Raw genomic sequence first — 27491 nt, 5'->3', positions numbered from 1 at the left:
TGTCGCTAAAAGCTAAATTTAACAGAACTGTTGCTAAAAGCTAAATTGAGCAGAACTGTCACTAAAAGCTAAATTTGACAGAACTGTTGCTAAAAGCTAAATTTGACATAACTGTCACTAAAAGCTAAATTTAGCAGAACTGTTGCTAAAAGCTAAATTTAGCAAAACTGTCACTAAAAGCTAAATTTAGCAGAACTGTTGCTAAAAGCTAAATTTAGCAGAACTGTCACTAAAAGCTAAATTTAGCAGAACTGTTGCTAAAAGCTAAATTTAGCAGAACTGCTAAGGTAAACGGATTGTACTTGTATAGCTCTTTTTTTATCTCATCAAGATACTCAAAGCACTTTACAACAGAATCTGTGCCTCATTTACTCATTCATACAGCACTCTACTAGATCTATACAAAGAATAATCATTTTTTTAGATCACGGTCGTTCATACACCGATGGGACACACAACGGAGGCAGTGATGAGTTCAGTGTCTTGCCCAAGGACACTTCAGCATGTGGCTTCTCGAACCCCCAACTCCTGCGTTGGAGGACAACTACTCTAACCACTCAGCTAAAAACTAAATTTAGCAAAACTGTCACTAAAATTAACAATGAGCAGAACCACAGCTTATAATAGCTAAAGTGAGCAGAACAATTGCTAAAAGCTAAAACAAGCTGAGCCATAGCTAAAAGCTAAAATGAACATGTAGACAGTAGCTAAACTAAAAATAGCAGATGACAATAGAGGAAACATTCAGAAGCAAATTACAAAAAATGTTTTAAATGAATCAAAGAAATTGGTAAATAATTTAAAAAGTATAAACTCTTTTTAAAAACCAGTTTAAAAGCTGCAAATGCTACAAGTCTATATGTCGAACCAAACATTTTGCTCTGTGAAAGGCTAAAATGGCACAAGGTTTATGGAAATGGTTTGATTGTAACAAATGTACAGAGGAAACGGTGTGAGCGCTGACTCAGCATTCACACAATAATAGTGATAAATTCTGCACTAAGCATCTCTCTCTGCTCTGAGGCCTTCATTTCAAGGATTATCACACTTGGAGTGGAGCAGCAGGCGAGGGGTGTGGCCCACTTAGAAAAAAACACCTGTCTCTCTTGTGAAGCGATTGTCCACCTTCAACACAAAGTGTCTTACTTCGCAGAGCTCAGAGTTTATTCTGCAGCGTGACCCAGTAGCGCAACATTATCTAGGAAGCTGTTGTAAAGCCTTTGGGCACCTCGGCCCTCCATCTGTCTGTAGCGTACAGTATGTGGAGCGTTGGCTGCAGATGGAGGGGCTGGTGGTGTTAAGTTACAGCGTGTTGGCGGTTGGTTTAGCAAACATCCCTGATCCTGCTGATAAACAGAACACACATCAAACACATTACCAACCCCCTCCCTCGCCGCTCGGCTCTGATTACAGCTTTATTTCTAATCCAAAAAAACACAAATTGAAATAATTTTGTTCCCCTTCTAAATAAAAACTGTCCCCGTTGCCCAGTAGTTTTGGGAACAGGGTGCTGCTCCTGGTTTTGGTCCAGACTCCTGTTGGGATGGAAGTCCCCCTCAGTTCTTTAACTTTCGTCCACGTGAACATATTGTTCTTCCTTTTTTTGCCACTGTGACTCAGTTTTTCCTGTTTCTTGCTAACTTCTGTAAACACGGTTGCCACATTTCAGGTTTTCCAGCTTTACGCATCGATGGTTCTCTGCTCATTTATGTCCAATGTTTGTCTCCTCAGTCTGAAAGAACAGAAAGAAATGATGGTCCTCAGCGATGTGAGCGTCTCAGAGGCTCTGCGGTGTTCTGAGGCGTCCAGGAGCTGAAGACGAGTCGTCATCGACGGGTAAGACGCGCCTTTGGGTTAAATCGTATTTTCTTGTATTCACACAACGTTTTCCTGTTTGTAGTTCAGTGCAGTAAAATTAAGTTAATTAACTACTAGTTTTAGTTTTTACCTATTTGACAAATTTTAGCTTTTGGCTGATATTTTGCTGTTTTTTGTTAAATGCTACTGTTCTGCCTTTGCTAAAGTTAGCTGAACCGTTTCTAAAAACCTAAATTAACAAAACTGTTACTAAAAATATTGATGAGAAAAAACTACCTTAGAGCCTAAAAAAGTGGAACTATAGCTAAAAGCTAAAATGTGTGGAAACTTAGCTAAAAGCTAAAATAGGTAGAACCATAGTTAGAAGCTAAAATATGGAACTTTAGCTAAAAAGCTAAAATGTGTAGAACCTTAGTAAAAGCTAAAATATGTAGAACCTTAGCTAAGAGCTATAGTATGTGGAACTTGAGCTAAAAACTAAAATGTGTGGAACTTTAGCTAAAAGCTAAAATGTGTGGAACCTTAGCTAAAAGGAGTTTAACCAGAGTTCAAAGCTTTATTGAGCAGAGCCACAGCTAAACGCATGCTGTTGGCTACTGTTTTCACTGTTTTTAAGCTATTTGACAAAATTTAGCTTTTGGCTGGTATTTTGCTGTTTTTAGTTATTTGCTACTGTTCTGCTAATTGTATATTTTTGTTTTGCCTTTTGCCATTTTAGCTTTTATCTGCTTTGTAATATTTATACACTTTTTTGATACTTTTAGCTTGTGGCTACTGTTTTTGCTCATTTTAGCTTTTTGCTACTGCTCTGCTACTTTTAGCTTTTGGCTACGGTTTTCATTGTAGCCTATGTCAAAGTTTTGGCTGATATACATTTTGTGCTACTGCCTTTTTATTTTTAGGTTCTTGTTTCTGTTTTGCATATTTTTACTTTTAATCACTTTTCTTCTGGTTTAGGCTACTTTCTCCCGCTTTGCTAACTTTAGCATTAAGTCAAAAACAGTAATAAGATCAAAGATATGAAATAAGAAAGCTACTGTTCTGCCTTTTTTTTAGCTCGTGTCCTTATTGTTTCAGCTTCTGTTTTAACTTTACCTTGTTCTGCTTTTACGATTCATTTCCACAGAAAATGTAAAATTTTCAGTTTTTTCTTGTATCTGAGGTTCGGCACACATCAAAGAGTATCCTGTGTGGATGGTAACAGATCCCTGCTGTGTGTAGCAGATCTTAATCAAGGATCGGGTCCTGCTATAAGTCCAGAGCTGTAGGCCCGACCCTAATCTCTTTGACACATTATACAGTAAATCAGAGTTAGGTCGAGTGCTGCCAACTCGCTCCAGCCAGTGTGTGGATTTATGACTGGACTTACCATGAGTGCTTTTTTCAATAAGCACAGTGTCTCCTCTCTTTTTTATTTGGGCCTGAAAACAATAAACCGCCTAGTGACGAGGGCTTATATTAACTCTGAGGCGTTCGTGGATCGCTTTGTGCCACTGTGGATTATTATTGGAGGTAAGAGGTCCAAAGGATCGTCTGCTTTTAGCTGCAGCATCCAATGGGAGTGACGTCTTCGAAGCCGAGGCAGGGCGTACGCTGACGGATGGCCTAGCTTTGCGTCCCATTCTGGTCCCAGACCGGAGCGGTTGTTCTGAAAGTATAAGAAGCCAGCTGATGGACGAAGGAGAGACGGCCACTCCGCCTGTGATGAATCAGTACCTGCTCTGCAGATAGATAAACTAATGGAATCACTTTTGAATTTTCACTGGAAATTTCCCATTTAAAGAGAATTTGTTCGTCTGTGGCATCTTCGATTTGACTCGACTGAGTAAAATAAATAATCAGAATAAGCTTTATTATCATTGTACTGAAATACAGTGAGATTATGTTCGTACAGTCATCCGGCTGAGTGCACGTTGCTGCTGCTACTGGAGCGCGACCCCTTATCCTTTTTCAGAATACTTTTTTAGATGGAAAAGGAAAAAGTCCATGAGGATGGATAGCGGTATTACAAAAAAGATCTCTTCACATCTTGTCCTTATCAGGACACGATTTAAGATATCAAAAAACAGCAAGCACATTTATAAACAAGTTACATATGCATTTGATGGAATGACAGTGAGATTTGTCCATGAAGCATTTCCAGATAGGCCATAGTCCTGATAAGATGTTGGTCAGCCGGCACAGTTCTGATCTGATAAGCCTTCACAAACGCTCTCGGGGGGGGGAGACTTTTTTTCTTGAGTCCTGCTGGAACTTTCAAGGTCCTAAATGGCCAGATTTATGGGCATTCCACTGGTCCATGCTTATGACTCTCCTTCAAGGTCATCTCCAACATGCTGGCGAGTCCCAGAAGCTGCAGGTGGCCTGTGATTTTAACAAATCGCTTCCATCTTATGGTTTAGCTCGTAAATCAGCTGATTTTGAATACTCAAAGCATGAACCAAACCATCACACAGACTCAGAAGTTTTGCCATTGCCAAAACTGCTGCCGCCGTCTTCCTCAATAGCCGATAACAAAGGAATCTGCCGATGGATCAATCAAGAAGGATCAATAGCAGAAGGATCTAAAACTGCAGTATGACTTTTTTATAATTATTTATTGTTGTTGCTGTTGTCCATTGTTGTCATCTTTCTTTGTTGAAATCAGGTCTGTCTTGTAAATGAGTCCTCGAGGCTCAATGGAATTACCCGTCTAAATAAAGGTTGAATGAATGAATGAATGAATGAATGAATCTACCTGATACTGCTGCAAAACCTCACTGAAATATCCAACTGTAAGTTTACATTAGTGATCACCATTAATAAGCTTTTGTCTGTATGTTAACAAAATATTTCACAATCTACTGGACATATTTTAATGAAGCTCTTGGTAATCAATAAATGTTCATCTATAAAAGATCAGTATTTGGTGCCAACCCATTTTAAGATGGTCGCCAAAGCCAGCTGGCCTTAGATAACACAAATATGGCTACAATTCAGTCAGATATTGTTTTAAAATTTGGTATGGTAGTAGCTGAGAGTCATTCACAACATGTGCTGAATGTGATATCTTGCAACGCTGCATGGTATCTTCACGGTTGGAGCAAAACGACTACATCTCCATCATTTCTTATCATAAGACGATCTCAGTCCGTATCTTTGGCATAAAAGGGCTTTTCTTGCAGAACAAAAAGGGAAACCACATAGATGTAATTTTACTTCACTGCCTCAGCCTGTGCCTCAGCCTGTAAGTCACCTCCCTGGAAGGGGCTAAGTCATGTTAACCCCCCCCCCCCCCCCCACACACACACACACACACCCGGGTCTTATAAAGAGGTGGTGTTAATGGAGGCGTTCACAGAAGTGATTTGCAGCCTGCGTCTTTATGCCGGCACTGGTAGCCTTGAGCCGTGTGATTGATGGTGTTTATCGTTGTGTGTTGGACTCGGCTCCGTGGCGTTTGACGTTTCGGCACGTTCAGTTCCGTTTGGACTTCTCGTTGCGACATCATCGGGAATGATCGTGAACTCCTGACTGAGCACCAGGTCTCAAGGACAAACTTTGTGCCTCAAAGTGTGACCCAGTTCCAGGAGCAGGGAGAGGGAGCTGATATAAGGGACAGATTGGTGTGTATAAAGCTGTGGCAAGGCCTAGCCTACTTCTCGTACCCTACTTTGCCCTTCTCTTTTTGTTTGAACTGAGCGGAGGAGCTCGTCCATCTCTACCAGTTATTCTTGGTGATTTAGAGCAGATGATCAAAGGTCAATTTCAGGTTAAAGGCTATGAATGCTGCTTTATAAATGTTGTTTGCCCGTTAGTCGCCATCAGTTGCAGTGCAGTAAAATACTGGCTTCAGTATCAAAACAAGGATGAAAAGTAGTCGTTTATCAGATGAGTTATGAAAAAGAAATAAAACGATATGAAAACTGCCTTTTTAGACTTGTCTTAGACTGATTTCTCTTTAGATTGACAGCAACTTTAAATTTGGTTCTTGTTTTCCATTATTTCAGCTGCAGCATGTGTAGTGTTTGATGCTGCACTAAAACTGCAGTTTTGTTTACGTCCATTCGCCTTGAAATTTCTTACTGTCAGCTCCTGTACTGAACTATAACTATAACTGCCACCTTAATTCAGTTAAAGGTCTAACCACTGCTCTCCCGTGCCGCCCAGTATCAGACTGATAACTCGGTTTTCTTCTAATGGTTCATCCTGTTTAAACATGGACAGCTAAACCAGAATGATCTTTAAGTGAAAGTCCTTCTTCCTAGTTTTCTGTTTTTCTCTTCTTTTTCCTGCACACCAAAGTCAGCAAAGTGTTCTGCACAAGTTTTTGTTCTCCTTTTGATTAAAGGAAATGGCACCAGAGTGAAGCAGGGAAAGAGGAGGTGTATCTGGATCAGTGAGTGTGTGGGCTGTGCTCCAAAGAGGAGGTGAAAGCAGAGGAAGGGGAGGGGATTGCGCTCCCATTCACATGGCTTCAAGAGTGAGCTGAGGGTATTTTATGGAAGGGGGATTTAGAAAGAGGGGTGGTCGTAACAAGACGTAGTGTTTGAGGTGACCGAGCTGAGGCTGAATAATCAGGAAAGCTGGTCAGACTCCAAAGCAGCCATGCAGGAAACAAACTGGGGTAAGAAACTCAGAACTAGACTGTTGTAGAAAAGGGAAGTTGTCTTTTATTACTTTGTCAGTAATGAGACAAGATGTTCGATTCATTAATCAACATAAACGTACAACACATCTAGGTTATGCAAATCATTACATAATAAAACATTAATTTCAAAGACATAGAAAACAAGTAATTGATTAATTGATAATGGTCACGATGATTAGCATATTTAAGCAAAGGCTAGTTTTGTATTTGAGCATTCACATTTTTATTTGAGCTCTTTAAAAAGTGAAAACTGTTTTCTATGCGACTGTCCGTCAGTAAAAGTAAACAAACCAAAAGATTAGATTTAAAAATGACAACTGCAGACCTAAAAGCTGCTCTTTCTCAGTTAGTTCTCAGTAAAACACAAAGATAAGCTCTAACCTACTTGTTTGGTCATTGATCCAAGTGTGCCTGTGTGTTTGAACAGAGGTCCACTTCCTGTCTGCTGTATAATCATTGACAGTGTTCAGTTCATCCATTAAACAAACCTGTAGGCACTCTGAGGAATGCCTGTGCAAAGTCACTTGAGTTGGCAAAACGACTCTACTTTATCTATAATAAACAGGCACAGATAAATGTGTTGGTAACCTTAACACTCAGTGAACAGAAAATACATGATTTATTGTTGACTTTCCAAAGATGTGCTCAAATAACATGGACAGAGTTGTTGGACCTCAAAGAAATGCATTCATACTTAGTTTTTGATCTAGTATCAAAGGTGCCTTCAAGCTTTTCTTTCCACTCTGCCTGTCTAAAGGAAACAAACAAGTTACCGAGTATCTATTGAGTCAGGTCCTCTGGACGGGTTCTTTTTGTTGAAACGTTTCATCTTTTATCGAAAATCCATCTTCAGTCTGAGGAGAAGACAGATGAGAAAAACCCGTCCAGAGGACCTGGCAGAACCTTGTTAGATTTATCCACCTGGATTATTGAGCATGCATCAGGACAACCAGGTGGTTTGGTATTGTCGTGTGCACAACACTGTGAAGCTAAGATAGCAAAGGTAAGAGCTGTCTGACAAGGGCCGAGATGGGGTAGAGGCAGGGCAGCCGACTCAGGACACAAAAGTCCCAGGTTTGATCCCCAGACATTGCACATCTCGTGATGTCTCTGAGCAGGACACCTTATCCCCAATTGCTCCCCGGGCAGCTTTCAATAGCTGCACACTGCTCCACCTGAGGGTATCCCAGGTGCAATGGGTTAAACGCAGAGGGCCAATTTCGCCGGGAACATACAATGATAACAAATAACACATTATTAATATTATTGTTATTATTGTTGTTGTTATTAGAGAGAAAGTTATAAATATTGGTAACAGGTACAAGACCATATTCAAGCAGCTTCATTTTCCTCTGACCTTAGCTGGCAAGATTATTAACACAAATAAGATTCATGGGACCAACCTCCCAGGATGTGGATGCAAGAGAAAATGCCACCCCATGTTTATCAGATGGATTTTGGGGACAATAGAAAAGGAACCAAAGCTGAACTCAAAGGTCAAGGTATCCACTTTTTGATCACATTTTGATCGTTGGAAGACCCAGAAGGAGAACATCAAAGAGAGAAAATCACAAAGCCAGATTGAAATTCATCCTAAAGCATGATGAGATGCCCCAAAGATTATGGGAGGTTTATGGGACTGATGAGACCAAACCGGAGCCTTTTGGCTTCAGTCACTAGTTTTTTTTTGTGTGTGTAAGGGTACCGATACATTTATCTGCTTCTGTGGTGTACTCCTAAACTGTAACCTTTGACACGTTGTCCACAGATGATTAGCAGTGACTGGTTCTTGTTTGTCACCCCTCCCTTCAGGTTGTTTACGTTTGCCTCAGCGGCTTTAGTTTTTGTCAGGTCTAATAGGTGTGGCTGTAGAAAGGTAGGTTAACTCCAGAACCAAAATAGCTTCGTCACACTTTTCAGATATGTTCCATTTTCCAAAGAGAGGGGCAAAAGCAAAGAGGTGTGTGTGGGGGGAGAGACAGTGGGATTCAGAAGTTTTACATGGAGGGTGGAGGAGGGGATCTAGATTTGTTCATGCAGATGCTCCCTGCAGAAAACTGAGTTTTATTTGAGTCAGAGGACGTTCTGCTCTACGGTGACGCCTCACATGAGGGCTGACATTTACTTTTTTTAATGCTTCCAGTATTTTACCCGGTGTGAGGAACAGTTTTAGTCACCCCTCCATGGCTGTGGGTTTGTTGTTCTACAAATGGTGAAGGTTTTTTTTTTCTTCTGCCGGCTCATTCAGTGTTTCACAAAGCGGGTTTGTGTGAGGTTGCAGACGTAAATGGTGTCCACTCATAAACTGCTTCTGTAAAAAGGCTTTCATACCACTGACGCCTCTAATTGCTCGTCTGAGACGTAATCAGACCAGAGGTTACCCTACACACCACTGAACATCACCAACACCTAATAAAATCCCCTGATGTGGAACAAAACATTAGTTTTCTAGAGCAGACTGCACACATTCACATTTTCTGTACAGTAAAGTATTGAAGCAAAATGTTGAAAGCACTGATACTAGGCCTGTCACGATAACAGATTTTGCTGGGCGGTTAATTGTCTCAGAAATTATCGTGATAAACGATAATATTGTTTGAAATTTGACAATAATTAGTAATTATTGTCAAATTTAAGAAGAAATGTTGGTTAATTTTTGTGTGTAGTACCCGTTTTATGACCACTGGATGGCAGTATAACTGTTTGAAACGAAGGATGGATAGTGAGGGAGCAAGCAGCGTGTCTCTTTAGGAAAAATGGGAGGGAGGTCCCTTGACGTGACATGGGCTGTCTCTCGTTCCTGTTTTTCATTTCTTGTGCTCTATCAGACACATTTCTGGTCTTTGTTGGGCTTCATTTCCATTGGAGAACTACGATGTGTAAAGATATAAAATTGCCAATATCTTTTAAAAAAAGTTTGGCTTTTTAGGAGAAAAGATTGCAAACTATTATTCAAATGAACTTTGTGAGGACAGGAAAGAGACAGACACAGGATTGATCCAGATGTTGTTTTTATGGAAAGAAAAAACAAAACGGCTTAATGAAACAGCAACTGAAAATTACAATAATGGAGAGTAGAGTGAGGAACGTGGTCAGTTTGTTCTCAGGCAGCCAGAGCCTGTAGCAGCAGAATGGAAGAATAGCTATGGAAACCCAAGAGGAGCCTGATAACTGGAAATCTCCCATTTGACTTGTAGAAACTATAGGAACCACAAGTACGGTAAACCTGGAGTCTTGAGAGCAAAGCTGTGGATGCTGTGAAATCCAGGACTTCTCTCTAGGGATGCACAATATTGGATTTTTGGCCGATATGTTAAAAGTTATTCAGCCGATAATTGATACCGATATTTTAGATACGTTCCTTTGTCAGAACATAAACCTCTTATTTAGGCTTATTTGCTACAAAAATTGTGCAACAGCTGAAAGAGCTGGTGACATATATTCAGTAACAGCCATATGATATGCAAAGCACTTTAACTTATATTAAATGAAAAGTGTTAAATGTTATTTATTAGCATTAGTCACCTGCGATGCTGTCTCACTTGTGGAGGCTTGTTCCAGGTTCCTATATCCCTGTGCACTCCTGTGCATGAAGGACATCCTTTTTAAGTTAAAAGTTTTTGTCTAGCCATTGTTCCGTAAGACTAATCATGCTAATGAGGCTAACACGACGTTCAAATGTCTGTGGTAAAACTCACCCAGCAAGTCGTGCTATTGGCTGTTAGCTTCTCAATGACGTCGGAAATGACGGCTTGTAACTCGAGTAACGTTACGTCAGAAAAATATCTCCGACTGCGAACGATGTAGCGATGCTCAACGTAGTCCATAAATCTTCAGAATCCAACATCCTCACCAACGAAAAATAAAATTTCCAAACCGTTCACATTTTGAAATTTCCTCTCCGCCGTGAGATCGAGTAGACGCACGTGACGTCATCGTGTTGTGCTGCCGCTGCAGGCAGAAACTGCGCCTTTTATATCGACGAGTTATTTTAATGGAATGTCCGATATTGAAATTTAACGTTGATATCGGCCGATGCTGATACCATGCCGATAATATCGTGCATCCCTAGTTCTCTCCACTTTCCTGCAGGTGGAAGATGGTAGTACACTTAACAATAAGGAAAAGAACCAGGGTATGCACTTGGATAGGTTACCAGAAACTCTGCAGGTGTCTGAAGAGTTATTTTATCTTGAACTGCTGAGGCTTCCGCCCTAAAAGAACCTGCACTTTTGTTGTTTTCTGCCTGACAACACCAAAATACTCCGATTTACGCAGAAAGCCGGCTCTGTCTTGGAGTGGATCTAGAACATCTGTCATGAATCTTGTCTGCAAACTGTTCTGTTAGCCGGAGAAACGCGCTCATTCAGACTCAGGCTTGCGAAGGACAAGAACTCATTTGTGAAAAAAAACAACAGCTGTTTGGTTTTTACGACTGACTGAAGGACTTTAAAATCCTCAAAGGCTTTCCCAAACCAAAATAATCTGAATCAGATGATTCTGCAGACATTTTTTCTTGTTTACGTGATGTGTACTGTAACGTATTGTAGGCCTTTATTTCCACTCACCGATCTGCGTAGATATGAAGCGTCCATCCGTTACTGTTTTAATGAGCCTCCATTTCTTTTCCTTTAGGCCGCGTACGGAGGACTCAGAGCTATAAAGTGATCCAAGTCTTTAAGACGCTAAGGGTTCTGTCCTCCCCGTCGGCCCTCTGACTCGCCTTCTCTCCCTTTTAAAGGTTTGAGGCCCTCGTTACCATGACAACAAAAGGGAAACCGGGATCAGAACATGACCGAGCCTTTAAAAACAGTTTGAGGCTCTTGTTCTTTGCTTAGAAGAGTCCCTGCATAGTTTCCTCGGGGATTAGAGCTCATTATGTGGAGAGACTCAGCGGACAAAAAGTGGACTCCCCCTGATCGGAAATAATGGTCTGACAATGGTACACTTTTTACACTCAGTTTTTAAAGACCTTTAACAAAAGCTGTTACTCTTGCTCCTGAACTTACTGTCCCACAGGAGAGTGAGCAAACAAATTTTAACTAAATCGCTACGACATTGGTGATCATATTCTCCCACACCAACTGATCGACTTTGTGGATCCAGGTTTTAGATTGGACCTTTTTTTTTTTTTTTTTTTTAGCAAACTGCACCGTTTCAAGGGAAAATGCAACTTCGGTAAACTCTGTTTGCATGAAGCAACGTTAGTGGATAGCAAAGTGCTGTTTATGCTGCTAAGTGTAGATGAACAGATGCTCAGATATATTCATCATTTAACACGGATTCCTCATTTTTCTGGACTGAATAAAACGTGCATTGAATTTAAGGAAATGCAAACGTGAGACGTCATTTATATTTGACCCATCAAAATGAATGCGGTCATTTATTTACAGAATCAAAATTTAACATCAAACATTTACATTAATTTGGCAAATTATGAAAATAACAACATAAGCAATCAATCAGGAAAAATCATACGGCCATGATTTTTCCGTTGCTTCACCACAGACATTTATGAAAACTGTACAATTATGATCTTTTACCCACATGAATGTGGGTGAGCATTTTACACAGACATTTCTAAAATATCTGGAAGAATTTCTACTTGATAGAAAAGTTTAAAGATGGAAAGAAGTTTAGAGGGAGTAAGATGGTGTGTGAGGGGTGAAATGTGTTCACCAGAATCGACACTCTCCGGCTTTCTTCAGCTTTTCCTTACAGTACACTTAGGTGATGAAATCGGCTCCTTTACCTGGAGATGTCTCAGGTGAGATTCCGTTTAACGCACCCTTTCAGCGTCTCAGTAGGATGCTGTTACTCGTCCGAAGTAATGGCGAGGCTCTGTTCGACACATATTCACCTCAGTGGAAAATGTTATAATCCCATGGAACTCGGAAGATCTCTGTTGTCAGGATCATCCCGTCTCTCACAGAACTGGTTGGACTGTGTATCCAGCAGAACTCCAACAGCACTCCATCAGAACTTCAACAGAACCAAGACCGAGTAGACCAGGAAGTACTGACATTTTAAAGAGCTGTTTCCCGGTTCACTTTTGGGATTTGTTCATTGGTCAGAAACGACCAGACGGGGTGTGTTTTGTGACGTAAGAGGTTAGAGACAGCGAGAATTGTTATGAAACAGATCAGAAATGTTCTCACAGACAGAGAGAGTTTTGTTTTGGCGCTGTTTCAGCAACAGGTGCCAAAACTTCTCTATTTACGTCTGAGAGGATTTTAAAAACATGACAGTTTTAACATAACAACTTGTTTTTCGTTTGACTCCAACCTTGGAAACGCACACTTGCTCACTCAAAGGCAGAAATCAGAAAATGCATAATTATTCTGTAACAGCTTTGACATGAGAATAAAAATCATTACTCAGTTAATAAAATTGATTAGTTCACTGCCACATCTAAAATGGTTTGAACTAAGACACTTTGATTATCAACATTTGAAAAATAGTAATGATAATAAAAAGAGAGTGTTCTTTTCACTTGAATCTTCAAGAAAGAAAGTCTCAGGATGGGTGAACCTGTATTTCTGAGTTCAAATGAATGAAATGACAGTTCCTGTCCCACAAGGTTCTAAAGGTCAAGAGTTTTGACCTTAGACTTAGTTTTTGACATGGGCCTAGTCCACTACATAAGTCTAAGTCTAAACTTATGGACCTGTCACTGAAATACAAAAATCCCAGCGCCAGCTGAAAACTGAAGCCGATTCAACAGGTTTTTTTTTTTTTTGTCGTCTCGTCTAAACAGGAGTTGCGATGGTGGCGTTACCGTGTGCAAGTTTTACAGCCACCGTTGTAAAATGTACAATGATTGCAGGAGATCGTTCAGGTGTAAACGAGGTCCAAGGATTGATCAGCCAGGTTTAGAGGGTTCTGATTACCGTTAGCCTTGGAGGCTCATCGTAAGCTTAGGATAGAAAACTACTTGTTGTGGCTGCTCTGCTCTAGAAATGTGACTGACCAGCATTCCAGCCGCCAGGCACCATCTTGACGTATTTGTCTGGAGGACATGATGTTTTTGTCTGTAGGCGTGTTCTTTTCTCTGTAGCGTTCACAAAATATCTCATGGTTTTAAAGTAACTTTCAGAAACTTTTAAGAAATGGATTACAACAATTTTTTTTAAAGAATCATGGATTGTACATTTACTACTATAACCCTTAGAGTCAACCCCAGTGAAGTTTGCTGCCGTAGCTAAACGAGATTAGTTTGCACAAAAAAAAAGATTGTAATTCAGTCAGTTTTACAGATTTTAAGCTAAAATCTGGTGTGGTGTAACAGACGAGACATAAACATACTTTTAAATGCTACTCACTGTGCAACATCTTTATTTAAATCTTTGGCGTTTATCAAATTTTCTCATGAGCCACTGGACAGATTTTAGTGAAACTCCTAGAAAGTTATTTGATGTACATCTAAGCCAGGGGTGGGCAATTATTTTTTTCCATGGGGCCACATGAAAAACAACAAATATTGTGGAGGGCTGGCACAAATGACTTTTTCATTCAACCTTTATTTAGACAGGTAAATCCCATTGAGCCTCGAGGACTCATTTACAAGAGAGACCTGATTTCAACTTAACTCAATACTGCATCATATTAATAGTATTTCATTACTAAAAGCAGTACATAGCACTGTTTTAATAAGCTGGTAAGAGTATTTGTTATGATTAAGCAACGAAAAAACGAGGTTTCCTTACAAAAAATGTCATTTATTCAATTAAATTTCCCAGTACAATGGTAAACTGTTAACATTTTTACCATTTGTGACGTTATATTAGTGATCATTTTCAGTCACATTCACCCCAAAACTCATTTTGAGTTTTATATAATGCTGGAAAAAGTTCTTAGCTTTCTAAATATATCACAATATTGTCTTTGTACTCCAAATATTATGAAACATCATATAATCGTGATCGTCACTGAACTGTGATTTCGAGTCCCGGTTCTTTACGTGCCTTCATTTGTAGTCTAAACATCTCATTTGGTGTTTTTCAGTTCTTTTTTCTTGTTTAGTGAGAGAAGTCTAGTCTCTGTTGGGCTTTAACGGAAATGTTAGTCAGGTTGAAGGTCTGAGGTGGAGATGTGAAGCAAAGCTGACATCATCAGTGAGAGAGGATCTATATCTGGATTTGGTTAACTTCATTTGTTTACATATGTATTTTGTAATTCCCCTTATGGGGGCCGGTCAGAGTCAACCAAAGGGCCTGGGCATGTGGCCCTGGGGCCGTACAATGCCCAGGTCTGAATAAGCTCTTTAATTCAAGATGACGTGCGGTGAGGCACTGACTGTCTGGAATCGGATGCTCACACATATATGAACCAAAAATAGAAGCTTATATTTCAATATAAATTGTTTTAAAATAATTAATTGACACTTCATTGCGCAGAGTTTTCAACTCTGTGATTCTTTCACATTTGTCTTATGGAGCTCCTGGTCACAGACTCATCAAACTAAACTTAAACCATCGGAAAGTCTTTTCAATCGGACCTTGAAGGTTTTATACCAAAAGCCAATCAGATTTCATCACTGTAACATTTTAGCTAAGTTCGTTATTCTAGAGTTTTCCAATTTTATAAATTAAATGTTTTTATAATTGATCTTCAGATACTTAAATGGGCTTGCACCCAAACCATTAAGCAATTCTACAGAAGCCGCAGGGCTACAGCAGAACTACCAGAGCGGCTTTAAATGGCGTCGGTTCCTTTTCGTAGAACCACTTTAGCTCAAAGTGCTCTCTCTGTTTGGAACTCTGTCAATTTAACATCTGTAACCAGATTCAATATGTTTAAATAAAAAAAAAAACTAAACTCTGGCTGTGTCAAAAACAGCATTGCATTCATGCTTAATGTTATTTATTATGTTTTAATCCATTTGTTTTATGTGTATGACTCATCTAGTTTAGAAAAAAATCCTTTAGTTTAAAGATATGATCTTCTATTTTGTCTATAAACAAATTCAAATGAGTGTACCGCTTCACACAGCAGCACCTGAGGACAGGAGGCATCACTGCACGTCTCTGCTGCCACAGCTCCATGACCATAACTCATACAAGGCTCCTCAGGAAGGAGGTTGAGGAGCATTAAGTGTAGAACCACTAGACTGAGGAACAGCTTCTACCCTGAGGCTGTTAGACTCATGAATCTCTAACCAGAATAATCACTTTATGTTGCTGCTGATCTGTTTCTTGTTGCTGCTGATCTGTTTCTTGTTGCTGTGTTCATGCGTGCTCATCTGCTCACACAGACTCATGTTCGTGCTGCTGTTCAGCGTAATGTTTTTATGCTACTAGTGCTTAGTGCATATTTAGTTGTTTTTCTTAGTTCATATCTTAGATCTTATTACTGTTTTTCTTTTACATTTTATTGTTGGATGTAACTGGGACCCTGAGTAAAGCCAAATTTAAAATCTATCAGAGGGCTGCGGGCTAAATGCAAACAAATAATTCATGAAACGCAAATCCATCTTTAAGTAAAGTCCATTTATTTATTATAGTTATTTAAGCTTCAATTCTGAATAAAGAACATTATAGAACACAAAATACAACAAATAAGTCATATATAAGAAATTAAAACAAATGTCGAAATGTTGGCATTTCAGTATGTATATGCAAAATGTCAAAAAACTCATGTTCACCTGCAACACAACTTAACAATTTGAACATAAATAAACAGTCCTGTATATACGGTAGTCATTGGGCCGACTTTTCCATCTAACATCAAAGTCAATGAGTGGAAACGCATCGATTCTTTAAAGGAAATATTAATGTAGTAACGAACACAGCTTGATGGGCCAACTCAGGCCCACGGGCCCCACTTTGGGCCCCTCTGATGTAAGCATCTCGTGAGTCCATGCATAATGCCATTGAGAGGTTTGACCAGCGGCTACAACTGATATAATCTAAGACCTGGCGTCCCTTGAAGCAGTGCATGGTTGGTCATTATTTACCTTCTGTCCAGATGAGAGTTGGGCTCTGCTGCAACAACAAAAAATGTTTTTGCTTTGCTAGCCTGAAACTAGTCACACCCGCATGTCGGATATCCTCACATTCTGACTCACTGTGTTGATGTTTTTAGACCGTAACAAGCTGAGCTGTTGTTTCGTGTTTGGAATGACCTCATATGATGCGTCCTGCTGCCCATTGTTCTCTCCACACAAGAAGAATTCAGCAGCCAGGAGACGAACTGTTCAGACCAGTCTCTCGTGTTGTAATGTCAGTATTTCCCAGCGGTCCTGGGAGGGTGAAGGAGTGAACATGTAAGTCTCTGTGTGTGACTTTCCCTTCATATTGTTTCTCGCTCATGTCTCATGTAAACATAGTTACTCTGGAATTTAGACCACAGGAGTATCGTAGCAGGCTGAACCGGTCTCCTCTTTGTGTTGTTCCTTTGAGGGATTATCCACAGCTGAGTCGCTTTAAGGCTGGTTTCATGCGTGGAGACATCAGCCTTTGTCACCGTCAAGAAAAAAACGCCAACATGTTGCTAAAAGTTTTACAACTCACATCAAGAGACCTCTTTCTTGTGCTGCCATGTGGCCGAACCCCGTTTGTGCTGCTTGGCTGGATTTAGTGAATGTCCCGTCCTGGTTCTCCGTGTGTGGGATTTTTCTACGATTCAGTCTACAGTAACCTCATTTGTTTAGACTCTGTGATAAACACTCCTTGAAAGCATCCCTGTGGAAATATTTAAAGGATCCGTTTGTACTCCTAAAGAAAAATTTAATTTTGACTCGGTTTCCTTGATATGATCAGTAAATGTGAAGAACACAAACCTTTGTGTCAGTTGTGTAAACGCTGCAAAATAACAGTGACTTTAGAGGAAGTCAGAAACTGACGCCAAGTTTCAGGATCAGCTGCTTTTCATGCCAGAGTTTTAGAATAAAATCACTCCCTAACAATCAGATTATCTGTTTGCACTTGGACTAAATGTTGATAATGACTTCCAGCTACTACCACATTAAATTGGAGCTCAGTGTCAGTAAAACAGCCATTTTCTGTGTCGGGTAAAGCTGTGGTGGCCATCTTTAATTGGGTTGTCTCCCAAAATAATCAGCTCTTAATGTACTTTAAATTATCATTTTCTGACGAAAAGAAATTGTCCAAGAAAACCCTAAAGTTGCTGTTTTAATATACTGAATTATTTTACATTATTAGTGTTTAGCATATATCTTAGATCCTTATATACCGTTTCTTTTTGTACTTTATATATTTTTTTATTTTTGGGTGTAACTGGGATCTTGGATACACAATTTTGTTCCACCTCGTGTACCAGATGGGATGTGAATGACAATAAGGAAACTTGAAATTTAATCTTAATTGTGGAGAATCTTTGAAGCATCTGTTCGAGGCTCATCCTGGTTCTTTTCTCTCATGCCAGTGACCCCTCAGAGCTGCCACCATGGCCCTGGTCCAGGCTCTGCCCCTGTCTACTGAGCCCCACACCCCCAGCCACAGTGGTGGCGCTCGCAGACGACACCCCTCTGGCCCTTCACCCCCCGTCAACCCCCCACCCCTGCCCTTGGAGTCTATGGGTTCTGTCAGCAGCCTTGTTGCTACTCGCACCGGACCCTACCCGGATCACTGCTCTGGTTTCGAGCTGGGGACCAGAGTCCGGCGGCCCATGCCAGGAACTTCTTGCCTCGGCACCGAATCACCCCAAGACCCACTAATGCAGAACATCCCCTCTCTGAAGAAACCGAGCTCAACTGGGTCCATCAGAGTCCCGGAGAAGGACGGCGGGAATGGGAACTACACTTATATAAACGGAGACTGGAATGATAATCACTTCAAACCTGTTATCCAGGACAGTGATGCGGATGACTCTAAAGAAGGATTAGGGTTAAATGGGAATATGGGGGGACCTCCTCCAAGACTGATCCCGGTGTCAGGAAAACTGGAGAAGGTGAGTCTACATGAATTACACCAAGATTAACGACTTAAAAATCCTTTTTATGTTGTAACAGACGAGTAGATGTAAAGATCTTGGTACGCTGTTATTTCGTGTGGTTTTAATTTGGGGCCTAAAATGATAAAATCTGACAGTTTTGATGCTTTAAATGAGAACACTTGTGCCTGTAATCTTAATCTCCCTTCAAGCACAGAACATGATGTTTCCCTCTTACTTCTTGTCAATTCCTGAATTAGAACATGGAGAAAACGGTCCTGCGGCCCACCGCCTTCAAACCCGTCATTCCCAAGAGCCGCTCTTCCATGCAGTATCTCTCTCCTCGCCACTGTGCCAACGCGTCCGAAAGCCAAAACAATCTGAACCTGCTCAGCCCCGCCCACAGAGAGGCGTCGCCGCCCTGCTCCGAGAAACGCAGCTCCTACAACGGAGGACATAACGTCAGCAACGGTAGCAGCCAGTCCTGCTCGCTGTCCGACTCGGGCCGTAACTCCCTCTCCAGCCTGCCGCCTTACAACAACGCCGGCTACGGTCTGGCATCGGGGGACGCCGCCGCAGGGCACCTGGAGCCCATGAAGAGCGTCCCGCCACTTGGTGTACATGGACAGTCCAACTCAGACAGCGGACGCTCGTCCTCCAGCAAGAGCACAGGATCTGGGTCCATAAGTGGCCGGGGGCAGCCCCTGTCTGACAGTGGGTCCGGTGGGAGGTCTCCTGGTCCCACGGAGGGCTACGAAGGGGTGGTGAGAGACCTGGAGGACAAACTGAGGGAGAGAGAGCTGGAGTTGCAGCAGCTCAGAGGCAACCTGGACGATAACGAAGCTGCAATCTGTCAGGTGTGAAGAAGTTCAAACTCAGATCAGTAGTTTTGTTCATGTCCTTTGTTTCTACAAATCCTGCTGCTCTTTGTCGCCTCGCAGGTTTATGAAGAGAAGCAGAAGCGTTTTGAGTTGGAGCTGGAGGAGTTGAGGCAGAGCTGCGCTACGAGGATGCAGGTAGCTTCTCAGAAGGCCCAGCGTGCTCAGCAGGTGCTTCAGCTGCAGGTCAGAACTTTGAACACAAACCACCTCCTTTTTATTCAGTTAGAGCAGAATCATGATCATCACAGGCAAACTACTCTGGTCTCAGTACAGTAGAAGTATGGGGGTTGTAATAAGAACTCAAACAGTTTTTTGAGGGGTGGGGGGTAAAGACGTGGCTTTTGACAGATCAGTTATTGACTGTAGATTATTTTTTCATGTATCGTGACTTCAGGTTTACCAGCTCCAGCAGGAGAAGAAGAAGCTGCAGGAGGACTTTGCTCAGCTTTTGAAGGAGAGGGAGCATCTAGAGGAGCGCTGCACCTCCTTCGAACACGAGAAGATCCAGCTGGGGCCTCGACTGGAGGAGACTAAATGGGAGGTGAGCAGAAGATCCTTTGTCGTTCTTCTCTGAATCAGGATGATGGGACCACGTCTCACTTTAATGGGCAGTAATAGTGACTGGAATATTTTGCGCCGTACACGTCGTATCAGTCCAAACATGTCTAAAGTGGAAAAATCCATAAATACGTCGCATCTATTCTGCATCACCACTGACAACCCGGAAATGTGTGCTGGTGTTGTGCCAAAAATCTATTGGCTGCCAAAGGGCGGCTGTGGGAGCGTGCACGGGAGGACTTTAACAACACTTAAAAACAATTATTTGTTTGCTTGAAATTATAGTAAAGGTGTGTCTCTGTCTAACTTTTGCTTAAAAAATGCACTTTAATGGTCAGATTAGCTGCATTTCACTGGAGCGGTGCAGCGAAATGAAGCTGATTTGACGGCTGCTCCAAGAAGTGAGCAGAACGAAGGTGTCTGGGTATGGTAAGCTGATTGTGTCATTAATAGCTGGTGAAGATTCTCAGTCATCCAGGACATGGTAAATTCAAAAAAGTTCAACACAAAAGCAATAAATAAAGTATAGTTGTTTTTGTCTTGAACTTTTTTGAATTAGTCATCATAGCCACTTTTACCTATTACATGATACAACGGCTTACCATACTACTGTGCTGCCATCTAGCAGCTGAAAATGGTAGTGTTCGATATGTTCAGTCAGAATGAATGAAAACGGTCATATCTCAGCCAAAAATTGGTTTTTAAATATGGGGAAAAAACAAATGTCGCTTTTGCCTATAAATCACAGGGCATGTAAATTATGCAAAAACTGTGACTTATAGGCCAAAAAATACGGTAGTTTGGATTCTTTTTACATCCAGGGTTTCCTTGAGAACACTGACAATTCTTTATCACAAGACATGTTCAGATCAACAGAACTTTAAGCTCCAACTACAAATCAGCAATAAAGTGTGTAATCGTTGCTGCCTCCTCTAAACAGCTTTATTCAAATTGCTCAACTTTTTTTTTCTTTAACTGCGACAGTCCTGTTTATCTTCAGTTACTTTATATTTCTGATGGATCTTTTCTCTAAAGACGGAGGTGAACTTCTGTTCCGACTCGTTCTTTCCTCTCAGGTTTGCCAGAAGTCGGGTGAAATCTCTCTGCTGAAGCAGCAGCTGAAGGAGGTGCAGAACGAGCTAGCTCAACGCGTGGGAGAGATCGTCTCCCTGCGGGGTCAGCTCAGAGACAACCGCGGCGAGCTGACCAACGTCCAGGTGCTGCTGCAGGAGGCCCACGGCACAAACCGCACGCGCACCATGGAGCTGGAGGTGTGTGAAAACGAGCTCCAGCGCAGGAAGAGTGAAGCGGAACTGCTCCGAGAAAAGGTGGGACGGCTCGAGGGCGAGCTGGCGAATCTCAGAGACGCCTTGACCAATCAGGGGGCGGGAAACCGACAGTGTCAGGTGTTCCAGCAAGCAGAGGAGCACCTGCTCGCCTACGAGAGCGACAAGGCCCTGCAGAACATGAAGGTGCAGATGGACAGGTTGAACTCTGAGCTGGACTTTGAGCGTCGGAGGGTCGAGCAGCAAGAGGGCACTTTCCAAGAAGAGCGCAAGATCTGGCAGGAGGAAAAGGACAAAGTGATCCGCTACCAGAAGCAGCTGCAGGAGAACTATGTGCAGATGTACCGCAAGAACCGAGAGCTGGAGCAGCTCTTGCAGGAGCTCAGTTTGGAACTGGAGAGCAGAGAGGAGGACGAGGGCAGCGGCAACGAGATCAACTTTGATGAAGTTGCTGCGACAGAAATTTGATTCAGTTTATATTTGCACTACAGATAAATGTTTCCCTTCTTGTTTGATCGAAACGGAGCAGGTGAGTGTTTTTAATGAGCTCAGCCACACTTTAACTGTGACTGTTGTCCCACCTAAAAGCCATTTGACCTTTAAATGCTTTAAAGTTCTCTCCTTCATTCATTGTCTGTTGAGTTTTCACACACTTAGAAGTTTATGAGCAACTTCTCTCAACCTTTCACCGTCGTCCTGCTGCGACGTTCTGACTCCACCGCCCCTGCTGGGTTCGGAGCGCCACACTCCCACTCTGTCAGCGCTGCTTACAGAGAACGTGTCAACGTTCACCGCGTCCTCGTAAGAAGAAGTGACTCAGTTAGCCGGGGTGACACGGACAGAACAGTGATGTTGTCACAACTCGCCGGACCAGAAACAGGCTTTTATGTAAACAGAATCCTGAACAAACCATAAACCACCAACGGCTCTCTGTTTTAGTTGAGGTCACGTTGGGCCCCGGTGGAAACTGGCAAACTTTGAGTTGCTGGATCCTGAGAGTTAGCTTGTGTGGCAGCAGTTTGTGTGCAGAGCTCGCTCAACTGTATTCTAGACCGTTTATTTTGTTGCCCACCTCTGCCAACACCGTACCCGCCTTGGCTCACTTTGTACCCAACCTAATCCACTGGAGTTAGGAGTGGGAATATTCAGTTCAGTTTAACGATATGGCGCCAAGTCCCAACAGAAGTCACACACGTTATAAAAACTAATTAGTAAGAGTTCTCTAAGGGAGCCTGCATATTGCGATGAGGCTTCACTTGGTCACAGTCTCCCGTCCTGAGCAAGCACAAAGGAGACAGTGGAAAGGAAAAACTCCCTTTGTACAGGAAGAAACCTCCAGCAGAACCAGGCTCAGGACGAGCGGCTGGGTTTGAGAGGACAGGAAGTAGAAGCAGGTCCAGATGTACTTTCTATAGGTGGAAAGACAAAAACACATGTTAAGATGGAAATAATTACAAATACAGAGTAGAGCAAGTAAAGAGCAGCAGCGTGAGGAAATGTGTTGTATAAATATTTAGGCTCCTCTTGGTTGATGTGATGTAGAAAGCTGCGACGCTCATACGGTGTAGAACCTCTCAGACCTAAAATAAACTAATAATAATAATAATAATCTACACTGCAGCATCAAATAGTTTTCAATCATTCAGGAACCCAGGGGAAAAACAAAAAGCAGCCACAAAATGCAGAATCCAACTTCTCTCACTAAAGTCTGTTGTGATTTGTTTTTCCTCCAACAAATAGAAGCGCATCATCTCATTAAAAGTCTTTCTATTCACCTTAAGCAGCATTAAATGGGTCACAGCTGTTTGGGCAGCGTGTTCAAATTTATGTATCGTCACTGAAACGGAGCTCATGCACTGAAAGACGTTTTGGAGTAAAGTCACTGTTTTTCCTGATCGGTACGTCGCCTCTTCCTACAGTTCCCTGTATAAGTGACAACACGTTTCACTCGATCAAACCTGTAAATAATCCACTCATTATATTCTGAAGGTTTTATAAAACCCAACATAACCACTGTGAATAGACCAAAGCAAATACCCAACGTGTGTTTTTCCCCTATAAATATAAATCATGTATATTAGTTTGTTTTGGTTCCTCTGATTAAATTTTATAACCTGCATTATTTGTATGAAGACGTTAAATGTATATTTTCATGCTGTATATTTCACTTTGGTTTTAATTAAAAGACTGTTTACCTTCTGATAAACTGTTTTGTGTAAAAAAATACTTTATATTTAAAGTTTTGTCCAGTAAAAGTTTAGTGTTAGTTTTAATTCATGTTTACATCTCATTATGAGTTCAGGGTTTTTTAATTGCACGACTCGTGCCTGCCCCCTGCAGGACAAAATGTTTATTACAAAGTAATAAACTTTGTAATAAGTAATAAGTTCCTGCACATTTTAAACTCAGGAATTGACAAAAACTTTGAATTTATTTGTGTTGATAGTTTTTATTTCCATAAAAGCACAAGAAGCACAATTGTATGATTTAAATACAAGTTTTACTTGAAATTATTTAGCATTTTTAGTGACAAGAGTTCTGTTTTTTTTATTGTAGCTTTTAAGTCGAAGGCTGTTTTTATATTTCAGGCTGAGTATTATCTGTAAAATGACATACCTGACCTCTGCAGCAGAAGACGGCTAACACTGGGCATAAAAACGTACAAACCTTGACAGCTTTTTCAAGAGTTTTTAGGAACTTTGAGCACAAACGCCATGGGCTCTTTGGCCTTGTTGCTGAAGGCTTTGCGGATGACGTCGACAGCGTGTTGGTGGGTAACTCCTTGGAGGGAAACGCCGTCCACAGAGACCAGCTCAAACCCAGCCTGAGACACAAAAATACAAAGTGTAAAGTCCAATTTATTAAATTTATTCTAACTTTTCAGAAATGGATCACATCTACAACATACTCGCTTTTGGAGTTGCCCTAAATCAAGATGGCTGCTACAGCTAATCAAAGTTGGCAAACACAACAATGGCTACAACTCAGTTTTTTATTTATACCTTTATTTTACCAGGAAGAAATCCATTGAGATCATCGATCTCTTTTACAAGGATGTCCTGGGTGTTTTGCAGACATCTAACCAAAATTCAGAGCGGTGGTAGGCGAGTCTCATAACACATAAAAGGTGCTGGTCATAAAATTAGAATATTGTGAAAAGTTGATTTATTTCAGTAATTTCATTCAAAAAGTGAAACTTTTTTATTATATTCATTCATTACACAAAACTGACATATTTCAAATGTTTTTCTTTTAATGTTGATTGTAACTGACAATGAAAACCCCAAATTCAGTAACTCAGAAAATGAGAATGTTACTTAAGAACAATTTAAAAAAATGATTTTTAGAAATGTTGGCCAACTGCAAAGTATGAGCATGCCCTGCACTCAATACTCAGTTGAGGCTCCTTTGGCCTGGATTACTGCAAGAATGCAGCGTGACATGGGGTCCATCAGTCTGTGGCTCTGCCCAGGTTGCTCTGTGACCTTCAGCTCTTCTGAATTGTTGGTTCTGGTGTATCAAATCATCTTCACACTACCCCATAGATTTTCTCTGGGATTAACAGGAGAGTTTGCTGGCCAGTTAAGAACAGGGATACCATGGTCCTTAAACCAGGTACTGGGAGCTTTGGCACTATGTGCAGGTGCCAAGTCCTGTTGGAAAATTAAATCTGCATCTCCATAAAGTTGGTCAGCAGCAGGAAGCATGAAGTGTCTAAAACTTCCTGGACCTCAGAAAACACAGTGGACCAACACCAGCAGATGACAAACCATCACTGACTGGAAACTTGACACTGAACCTCAAGCAACGTGGATTCTGTGCCTCTCCTCTCTTCCTCCAGACTCTGGGACCTTGATTTCCAAAGGAAATGCAACTTTTACTTTCATCAGAGAACAGAACTTTGGACCACTCAGCAGCAGTCCCAGGTGAGACGCTTCTGACGCTGTCTCTTGTTCAAAAGTGGCTTGACACAAGGAACGCGACAGCTGAAACCCATGTCTTGCATACGTCTGTGCGTGGTGGTTCTTGAAGCACTGACTCCAGCTGCAGTCCACTCTTTGTGAATCTCCCCCACATTTTGGAATGGGTTTTGTTTCACCATCCTCTCCAGGATGCAGTTATCCCTATTGTTTGTTCACTTTCTACCACATCTTTTCCTTCCCTTCACCTCTCTATTAATGTGCTTGGACACAGAGCTCTGTGAACAGCCAGCCTCTTTAATGGTCGTCTTTTGGACAACTGTCAAGTCTGCAGTCTTCCCCATGATTGTGTAGCTACAGAACTAGACAGACCATTCAAACCCTTTGCAGGTGTTTTGAGTTAATTAGCTGATTAGAGTGTGGCACCAGGTTTCTTCAATATTGAACATTTTCACAATAGTCTAATTTTCCGAGATACTGAATTTGAGGTTTTCATTAGTTGTCAGTTATAATCATCAACATTAAAATAAAATAAACATTTGAAATATATCAGTCTGTGTGTAATGAATGAATATAATAAACAAGTTTCACTTTTTGAATGGAGTTACTGAAATAAATCAACTTTTTCATGATATTATAATTTTATGACGAGCACCTGTACTCTGAGCTGAACTGATCAAATATAAAGTTTGACCAAAAGGCTGAAATTTAATCACTTTCTGAAATCATTTTATCTCAGTTTAAAACTCTGGCGATGCATTTTCTGAAGGACAGTTAGGCTTTAAATGTCTGTTGAAGACGGTACTATAAACTACAAAAAAATGTACTTGTTTACTTTAATATATGAAGTTTATATTATGTTCCTGTCACGATCCACAGAAAACTAATAATTCAGCCACGATCGTGTAGATTCAAAAAGTGTAAATCTCCTAAATGTCTGGTTTTAATTTGACTCAAAATGAGAATTAAAAACATGTCGTCCAGCCCTGTCGTGAAATAAGCTCTACAAGACAGCTGGCAAAAGCAGAATATATAAACCTTCTACAAAAATGAGCTAATTGATTAAATATTCATAGCATCAAAAATGTAGTCGACTGCTGCAAATTCTTAAAAAATGTGACAATATGATTTTCTATCACAGTTTAGACATAGCAACCAAAGAAAACACATTTAATCATAATATGTAAATATGCCCGTGTTGTTACCTTGAGGACTTCACATGTGGAGGCAGCTCCTCCAGGAAAGATCTTCTCGATCTTCACCATCGGCTGAACCTTGGACTCCATCCCACCAGAAATACTGATCCCTGCAGCGTCACACCAACGGGAGTCAGAGGGGGCGTTCATATTTATAGAAGTCTGCTGATGTGAGTTTACCGTCACCACTCGGTTTCCATATTAAACGTCTCTAAAGTTGCCACTAAATAAACGTAACGTTCATAGAAAGCGGGAGAACATGTGGAGTAAACAGGAAGTTGTTGTTTGTGTTTACCCAGAGACTGTTTGGTTTTGGAGATGCTGACGGTTCTGAACTGGAGCTCCTCCTCAGGGTCGGCACCGATGAGTCCGTTTTCGAAGCCGTTCGCCTGTCGGTCCGGATCAGTCCCAAACACCTGAGACAGCGGGGGCCGACTCCTCCTGTTTGCGCTCTGCAGAGTGAACTTCTGCTCCTTCCTGTTCGGAGCACGGCTGCTTCTGAAAAGAGTCCGTCCCTTCTCCCAGTCCAAAGTGGAGCGCAGCGAATGCTCGTCGACGTGGACGGAGCGGACTGTGTTGATGTCTGTGCGGAGAGGAGGGTGGGGGTCGCTGCTGTGGGCCAGCAGCCAGTTGGGGGACATGGTCCTGGCAGAGGGGGGTCTGAGGTCTCGGGGCTCTGGGTCATATCCATCCACAGGTATGTCCAGCAGAGACGGGAAGGACCTGGAGGTCTTGGGCTTCCTGCTGGATCCCTGGGAACCAGTCAGGCTGAGCTTCTCCAGCTCCTCCAGCAGGTGGCTCTCTTTCTCCACCTCCTCAGCACTGTGGAGCTCAAAGCCTCCCCTGAAATCTGCAGGAGAAAACTACATTTATTAGTCCTCTTTGTTACCAAAACTACTAATGCTAATATTGCTAAAGCTAATTCTACTACAGCTAGTACGATTGTTTTGCTTTATTAATCAGCAATTTGCTACTTTTAGCTATCATTTAGCTGCTTTTTGCTATATTTTAGCTCTTAGCTAGTGTTGCTATTAGGTTTGTTCTAATATGCTGCTTGTAGCTTTTCTTATGTTTTAGCTTTAAAAACTCAGTTTTAGCTTTTTCAGCAAATTACAAAGTCAGCAGCACTCAGATTGCAGTTTTACAGAAAATGCAACTTTTCTTGTGACAGTTAAGGCTTCATATCATAATTTGGACTTGATTTTTGTTTTTAAATTTATTAAGTGTATTTTCCACTTTCTGATCAAAAACTCATTTTCAGGGTGTTATAAAAAAAATTAAAGATTACTGCATTGAAAACATAAAATCAT

The 27491-nt window shown here is 41.3% G+C and overlaps 2 protein-coding genes across 2 annotated transcripts in view; one reads left to right on the top strand and one right to left on the bottom strand.

The window, feature by feature from the left end:
- LOC119423811 (leucine zipper putative tumor suppressor 2 homolog) overlaps nt 1–22399 on the top strand; it is a 35933-nt gene extending 13534 nt beyond the window's left edge. The window contains exons 2-7 of the mRNA XM_037691223.1: nt 1732–1836; nt 17834–18358; nt 18601–19197; nt 19282–19404; nt 19616–19762; nt 20856–22399. Of these exons, the coding sequence (XP_037547151.1) occupies nt 17855–18358; nt 18601–19197; nt 19282–19404; nt 19616–19762; nt 20856–21533 (2049 nt within the window). The 5' untranslated portion in view covers nt 1732–1836; nt 17834–17854 and the 3' untranslated portion in view covers nt 21534–22399. The remainder of the gene's footprint in view (nt 1–1731; nt 1837–17833; nt 18359–18600; nt 19198–19281; nt 19405–19615; nt 19763–20855) is intronic.
- A 1346-nt stretch (nt 22400–23745) lies between these two features.
- LOC119423552 (PDZ domain-containing protein 7-like) overlaps nt 23746–27491 on the bottom strand; it is a 17147-nt gene continuing 13401 nt past the window's right edge. The window contains exons 14-16 of the mRNA XM_037690950.1: nt 26477–27031; nt 26191–26291; nt 23746–23889 (exon numbers count right to left, since the gene is read on the bottom strand). Coding sequence (XP_037546878.1) covers nt 23746–23889; nt 26191–26291; nt 26477–27031 — 800 coding nt within the window. The remainder of the gene's footprint in view (nt 23890–26190; nt 26292–26476; nt 27032–27491) is intronic.

The sequence above is a fragment of the Nematolebias whitei genome, chromosome 17 (genome assembly GCF_014905685.2).
Source record: "Nematolebias whitei isolate Nwh7 chromosome 17, NemWhi1, whole genome shotgun sequence".
Classification (NCBI taxonomy): Eukaryota; Metazoa; Chordata; class Actinopteri; order Cyprinodontiformes; family Rivulidae; genus Nematolebias; species Nematolebias whitei.
Note: the sequence above shows the minus strand (reverse complement) of the source record. Positions and strands in the feature narration are given on the sequence as shown.